Source organism: Daktulosphaira vitifoliae, unplaced genomic scaffold (genome assembly GCF_025091365.1).
Source record: "Daktulosphaira vitifoliae isolate Bord-2020 unplaced genomic scaffold, ASM2509136v1 Scaffold_5, whole genome shotgun sequence".
NCBI classification, from domain to species: domain Eukaryota; kingdom Metazoa; phylum Arthropoda; class Insecta; order Hemiptera; family Phylloxeridae; genus Daktulosphaira; species Daktulosphaira vitifoliae.
Genome location: NW_026099576.1, coordinates 15,532,429 through 15,540,649, shown reverse-complemented (window position 1 = coordinate 15,540,649; position 8,221 = coordinate 15,532,429). Strand labels below are relative to the sequence as shown.

Here is an 8,221-nt window from a genome sequence, read left to right as displayed (position 1 = left end):
CTCTTGTGAAGTGTTTATAATAGGATATAATTAATTTGAGATTATACTATGTAATTTAAAACTTAATTGAGTTGTATACGACTTTTCATTTAAAAAATGATGAATTATCTGTTGAGCATTAGTAACAAAATGTATTCAAATTTCTTTTGGTTTTTTCAACNAGTCCGCATTCGGCTCAACACAAATATATATATACAAATAGACAAAAAAAAACAACCAGATACTTTTGTCACGTTACAAACTTGCTAGAAATTATTTGATTTTGTGTTTGAAATGTTTTATAAAAAAATTAAATTCTTTGTCATTAAAAAATTTGTATCCTCTTTCATAAATTTCACATGGTTTACATGGAAATTTATCTAACAATTTTTTACCGAGATACCCAACAAAATATACATTTGAGCAAATCTTTAAAGATAATGTAGGAACAGAAATCAGTTGTTCTTGTATGGTTGGACAGGAAATAGAGAAGGAAGATATTTCAGATGTGTCTGAACTATAATTTTTGTAAAAAGGGTTGGTATGTATGTTTTTTATGTATGATTCAAAATAAATTCGTTTCTTTTCTTTTGTGTAATTTTTGCTGAATATAAGAGAAGAACTGCTAAAAAAGTCCCTATTTTTTTTTAATTATTATATTGTGAAGCAAATTTAAGTGCATATTAATATATTGTGTATAGGAATTACTTAATTATTATTATTGTATTTTGTATTGGTGCTATATAATTTTGTTTTAGGTGTTTACAATTGTCCAGTGCTCACTACCTTTCATCTGCGTTACTGTGAGTTATTTATTGTTCATATTATTGGTTGTATTATTATTATCTAGTTGAAAATACATTTAGATAGTGAAAAATATTTCTATTCAGAATGTGCGCTAAGTTGGTATGTTCATTTCTCTTATTAAGTATGCGCCAAGTCGGTACTTTAAATATTGTGTTTTTGTGTTGTTCACTGTTGGCCTTATGTAGGTAACATTTGCTTCTTGTATTGCTAGTTACTTATAACTTACAGTTACAATTTCAACAAAGTTCCTGTTTACATTATATTATTAGTCAATTTGTTATTATTAGCTTTAATGTTATTAGTCAATTTGTTATTATTAGCTTTAATGTTATTAGTCAATTGGTATTTTCGTGAATTATTAGTTTGTGTGATTTTATAATAATTGAAATAGGATACGAGGTTAGTACAAATTTAACTTATTCCAACCTCTAGCAATCAATTGCGTAATAAACCAATAATAAAAATTAAATAATTAATGAGAGAATTAATAGATTGAATAAAATTGTAGGGATTAACAAAGATGTTAAATAACATGTCACAATGAATGCGTTTATATATGTTTATATGTTTTATCTTAGATGTACTGCAGTACGATAACACTCCGTGTATTTTTTTTAGTCTCGCGCTGTTCGTCAATCCAGTGACACTTTTTATTTGTACTCTTTTTTTATGTTGTATAAAATCATTTTTCATTATTAAAAATTATTAATTATTATAAATTTTAATTGTAGTATTTTGTAATGAATATAAACACCAAAACACTACAAAATTATATTAATTCAAATCATTTAATATTCCAAACAATTACCCGATTAAATCAATTCTATTTCTATTATATTCTAACATTAATCTCAAATATTTTTTTATACATATTTATGATTATTTATTTATTTTTACATTTTTATTTTAAAGTCCTTTGCAGTTTTTTTTATTTTTTGGTTTATTACACAATATATTTAATTATCAAACTTGCATTTAACCATATATTATTACAATCCTGTAGTTATAAACCCATTTTTACGCTATCTTTTTGTATACATTTCTTTGTAAATTCATTATTTATTTATATTTCTTCTTTTTTCCTGGTCATTATCCCAAATACTTGGAGTCAGCCACCCTATTCTAACAATCCACGTTACACGATCTCCCATATCACCTACGCACTCATCGACTCACTTCATATCACATTCAGTAACATCCCTCAATTCTTTTTGGTCATCCTCGAGCTTCCGATTCCAATTTCCTCATAACATGACCAAACCATTTAAGTCTACTTTATATTTATTATATTTTATTTATATTTAACTTGTTAAATAATTATAACACTAATATTTTTTGACTATTTAAATTTGGACCACTAAAATTTTTTTTTTTTAATTACAAAACTCAAATAAGTTGTTAACGATAATTTTATTTAATATATTTGAATTATATTGGCTAAAAATTTACTTAAACTTAAATTTTATTTACTTTTTTACTAATTTTTTCAAATTTAGATAATATTCACAACATATTTTGCCATTTTATTTTTTATTTGATTTTAATGAATTCAAATTTTATTTTTCTAATAGCTTTTTTTTTGTCAATACCGATATGATTGAATATGTTATGTTCATTACCTAAATGTTATATTTTGTTTAATAATAAATTTATAAGTAAAATTTGAAAAATATGTTTACTTTGGCAAACATTTCTATGTTGACAAACTTTGTTGGTGTCAGCCGCATGACTACATTACAACCATTATTCATTCTAAAAGCCATTAATAACATTTCTTTAAATTTCATATTTTGATCTATCCAATTACAACTATAGAGAGCAAAAATTATAGAATTCCTCTAAAAATCATAATATATTATAGTATTAAAAATTAAAAGTTTATTGCTTACGATAAAAATCAAATATTATATTATCAAAGAAAATATTCACTAAAATACTGAATAATTTTAATGTTTATTACAGGTAGTAAAAGAACATTCAAGTAAACAATACTCAAATTTTAAAATTACAGAAATAAAAAGTATTAAAATTTTAATAGCATTTTATCAATCTATTTTTAAAAAGGCTCAGATAAATTGTGTCTAAATAAGACGTAAATAATGAAATAATAATAGAAAATATAGTTCTAATAGAACTATATTAGTTTGTTCTAATAGAACAAATTTCCAGGACGAAATTCATATCATATCCATTAAAACGGTATTCTTGAAATGGGAACCCATCTTATATAATTATAAATATTTATATTAAAACAATAAAACAAAATGAATAGACACATTTTAAAAGAAAACTTTTGGAAGGCTCAATTAATTTTTGTTTATGGAATCTCTGATTTTTTTAATGGCCTAATTTATTTTTCTATTAATTATAGTCAGTAAAGACTAAATTCCTTCAAAATTAGTTTTGCTTAAATTTTATATTTATTTTAATTAAAATTATATACCTCATTTTCTAAATAACCGAAAAAATAGCCTGAGATAAACAAATGCAACATTACTCCTAATAAAGTGCATAGGAGCTTCAAAAATATCACTGACAATAACATTCCACTACTGAAATAAAACTATAAAAAAATTTCATATTAATATTTTTAAAAAATGTTGAAGTAGACAAAATGACTCATTTAGCACAGTGGGGACGTGGCATAGTTAGGTCTAGTATAGATGATATCTGATAGTGATTAAAATCACTATCATAAAAAATGCTTCGATACAAATCTGTAGATAATTTTTAATTTAAAAAAATTAATGTAAAGTTAAAAATATGAAAAAGAAATTGTTTACTAAAATCATATATTTTGTATTAACTTTAATGTCTGTTTTCACCGTAAAAACAAAATAATGTCCAAAATTATTTATTTCCATAATAAAGTATATTAAAAAATCAGACTTATAAAAAGTATGTATCAAATGATAGGTAAAGACATCATGTATCTATAAAAAAAAAATGATATTGATTAGGTCATTTTTGAAAATGTTATTGCAGTTTTACGTAAAAAAAATTGAAAAAATGAGCGTTTTTTAAATTTGTAATTTTTTTGCAGATTTCTCCCATATACGGAGAAAGAAGGAAATTCTTTCAATTTTTGAGGGTAATGTCTTCGACTAGATACAATTTATGATCTTTTGACGTATCATTGAAAGAAATTGGTTTGGTGAGAGTTGAGTAAAAGTCGTAACAGAAAAAAAAAAAAAAAAAAATTTAAATAAAAAAAAAAAACATGATAGTAAAAAAATACCTTCTCAGCTTCGCATCAAAGCTAAAAAATATTGAAAATTTTTTATTGATTACTTTAAGGTACATATTTTTCTCAATTTATTAATCAAAGTGTTTTTATCTTGTATATACCTTATATATTATAAGGTTGTCAAATTTATATTTTTAAATATTTTTCATATTTAAATAGTTTATATAATAGATTATAATCTAATTAAGAACATAACTGGCCGATAACCTATTTTTAATTAGTGATTTTATAGTAATTGTTCGAGGTGAGATGCTATGACAGAATTACTAAGAACTGCTCTTACATCATTTTAACCAATCTTAAGAAGCTTACTAAAAATTTAGACACAAAAAAAATACAACGCAAACAAATTTAGCTTAATGTTAAATTTTTTAATTATTATTCATATTAATTTATTATTTATAATTTTTACTCTGTACTCTATACTATAGACTAAAGAGTACTATATAATAAAAACATTTTTTTCGTTTGAAAATAAAAATTTCAATAACTTTCAAAATCTGGTCCAAAAGTTATCGACCATAAATTATCTTTATTAGACCAGTATTTAATAAATGTGCTAGTTAATTATGTGTGTTGTCATTTGAAAAATAAATTAGACACCCTTATAAGGGATGAACATAAAAAGTACTTTACTATAGATAAATTGAGAAAAACATTTACCTAAAAGAAACAAAATAAACAAATATTTAATTTTATATTTTGATTAATTATGTGATACATTATAAATGAATTACCTCTAGTTATTTTGGTATATTTTTTTTTAATTTCAAGATAAAGTAATTATTTTGACTTCTTGGTCTAATTTCTAATCTTTTATTATTTTATAAAAAAATTATACAGAATTTACATAAATGATTGTCATATAATAAAAATTATGCCCCCGAGACTTGGGATCGGGGTTAGCTGATAAAAATATGCGTAATGTTATTTATAATTACTGTTTATACATATTTAAATATTTTTAATATGACCGCTTATTAAAAAATTAATATCTTAAAAATAATGTAAATATAATGTATATTAATTTAATATTATATATTAAACATATTTAATAACAAATAAAGCAATCCAAAAATGTAAAATTATCTTAAAAGAAATTACCACAAAATATTTGATGCATAAAAAGTTATTAAATTTATCAAAATCTGTTATGACACTTCATATAATTAGATTTATTTATCTACCAAAATATATTAATTGTTTGTCAATTATCAAAGTTATTAATATTAACCAATAACCTGAATTCTACATATCTCCCTTAAATGATGAAATAGAGCCATTATATGATTTATCAAGATGTATTTGATTTAAATTGTAAGACACTTTCATAACCAATGCATATGATCTTACCAAAACGCACATAAAAGTCAACGCGATAAAAACATTAGACATAATTCCCAATTGAACTATTGTTATAGGTTTGATAAGTTCATAAAAATGTTTAATTTCCCTGCAATAATATCATATATAAATAGGTAAAAAAAAAAATAATAAATGGTGCTATTACTTTTTAATTATCATAACAAAAAAATTACATATTACATTGTTAGGATGGGATCACACATTTAAATACACTTAATCTCGTCTATAGCAATTTTTTTGTTTCTTATAAAGATATATTTTATTCTTCAGAAAATTATATAAAATAAAAATAATAAAAATATTTGGATAATGTGCACAGCGAAATTTTACGATTACTGTACAATATTTCAAAAACTAAGTTACAATTTTCCACAAAAATCAATTTTACATGAATTGATAAATCTCATAATCTCTAAAAAAATTAATTTAATATTGAACATAAAAAAGTGCCTATGGGTCTCATTTACGTTAAAAAATATAAACCCAATCAAACTAAAATTGTCCATTAAAAAACGAATAAATATATATTTTTTTTTGGATTGGAAATAGTACACATATGGGTCAATCCATGCCAAATCTTCCAGAAGTGGTTTCAAGACCACCTCATATTTTTCTTAAATTTTTAGGTTTTATTCTTTATGCTATAATTAGATTAAAACAATTTTAAAAACAAACTTTTGGATATTTTTCATATTTCAAAAATTTTTAGATTTACATAAATATGAAAAGTAGTAAATTATCTATAATTCATAAAATCTTCTTTACTGAAATACTGGTTTCCATATAAAAAAACTTCATTTTCTTGTGCTTTGTCTCCTGAATTATTTACTACAATATCTTTGTGTTGACTATTATTTTGCATTTAAATTTCTTTAAGACTCAATGTAAGGTTTACATTGAAGGATGATTTAATACATAAAAATGAACTTCCCAAAATCAATAAATAAAAATAATTTGTGAATATAAGTATGTTTCGTTATTAAATAAAATAACTAAACATTATCTAATACAACTCAAATTATTCCATGGAACTTATTATAATATGTATGTATCAAATAGTGAATTCGTATAGAATGTTATATAAAATCACAACAAATTAACTTCTTAGATGTAGACGTATAAGACAACTAACAAGATTTCCGTAATTATCTATAGATAATTTGAATATTCCAAAATACTTCAATCTAGATAAAAACATATAACAAATAATGAAAACGAGATGTAGGGGACTCCGGTTTGGGATACCGAAGGTTGTTCTATGATAATACACTGCATTAGATATAGTTTATAATATACACTATATCTAATAATATTATATACTTTATATTCTCTATAAATCTGTACTTTTCTTTGTATACCTTTAATATCCTACTGTAAGCTGTGTATGTGTTGTCCAGCTATAGAGCATATGATATTATTCAGATGAACAAACTTAAAAAATAGAAAAACTATTTCAAATTTTACTAAAAACCACAACTTACGTTATTATTTTTATGTGATTTAAAATTATATTCCTGAAATTGTCAACAGAACTGTTGTTATTTGATTCTTCTTCAAATAAAAATTTACTGATTAATAAAATATTAATGTTCTTAATTAGAAAAGTTATTAAATATAAACTTACCGTTATTTATAAGTTGATAGCCGAAAGTCTCATATTTAGAAGCAATCATTTTTAATTGTGCAGACAACATCCAACATAATTCAATAACGGCAATGTCATGTAGTATAAGGTCTAAAATTACATTCGCAACAACAGCTGATTCTATTAAATAGACGAATGTGTACATCTTTTCATATTGTTCATGAGACATGAAAGCCAAAAAAACATTGAGTGGAGAATTTCTATAAATAACAAAAATGCCTTGTCGATTTTCTACAGAGATCTCTTTCATCAAAAAAGGATTTAAAATCCAAAACAAAAAAGATGTGAACCATATTGACGCATAAACATTGATCACTACAATGCATTTTTTCTTATAATGTTGAAATATATCATCTCTATGACAATTATGTGATAAAAAATCATCTCTCATCACATCAAATAATTTCCATAGTTCATTAAATTTCCGCGTAAATCTTATAGATTTGAAAATTGTATTAAAACCACATAGGAACGATAATGATAATTGAAAAAATGCGTACAAATCATTAAACACGAAGAAAAACCCAATAAAACAAGCTATAATTGTTATTAACTCTAGTAATACAAGAAATGGATTAATAGCATAATAGTTTATGTTGTACTTTCCAATTTTAAAGCCAGGTTTGTTTTTTGGATAAAATAAATGATACATTTTGAAAATCTTCAATAAATGATAGTTAATGATGTATTTTTTTTCTTCTTGATTATCCATTTCTTAGAATTTATCGTGTTGAAATTAATAGATAGCCAGAAATCTTGAAATTTGTTCCAATTGTAATTTTAATTTCTTAATCTAAATACAAATAATTGACTATCAAATCGTAAAACTATAACCTTATATTCTTGCATTAATTAACTAAATTATGAAATATTAAATTCTTATTCTGTTATTTTCGAATGATTAGTTCAATTCCAATGAATATGGCAACTCATTTTTTTAGAATAATCTCATGACGAGCATATACGACATTGAATATATCATTGTTAGAATAAAAAAAATAAAAGAGAGTGATTGGTTTAAAATATTTCTAGTTATTAAGTTCAAAACGTTAATTATACAAAATGGTAAAATGTGCTCCTTCTTTTTCCCAATCTTATATCATTTTGTAAGCTAATATAATTATTTTTTAATATATTTCATTATTTTTTAATTCTATGTATTATAATATTATTTTTAG

At 22.9% G+C, this 8,221-nt stretch overlaps 1 protein-coding gene across 1 annotated transcript; it reads right to left on the bottom strand.

Annotated features, from left to right (window-relative positions):
* Positions 1–2,290: 2,290 nt before the first annotated feature.
* Positions 2,291–7,267, bottom strand: LOC126908571 (uncharacterized). Its single transcript, XM_050690763.1, has 6 exons — positions 7,023–7,267; positions 6,880–6,949; positions 5,387–5,486; positions 3,230–3,349; positions 2,466–2,624; positions 2,291–2,405 (listed from the first exon to the last, which is right to left on the bottom strand). Exons 1-6 carry the CDS (start codon positions 7,210–7,212, stop codon positions 2,343–2,345), a joined length of 702 nt encoding a protein of 233 aa, XP_050546720.1. The 5' UTR covers positions 7,213–7,267; the 3' UTR covers positions 2,291–2,342.
* Positions 7,268–8,221: the final 954 nt, after the last annotated feature.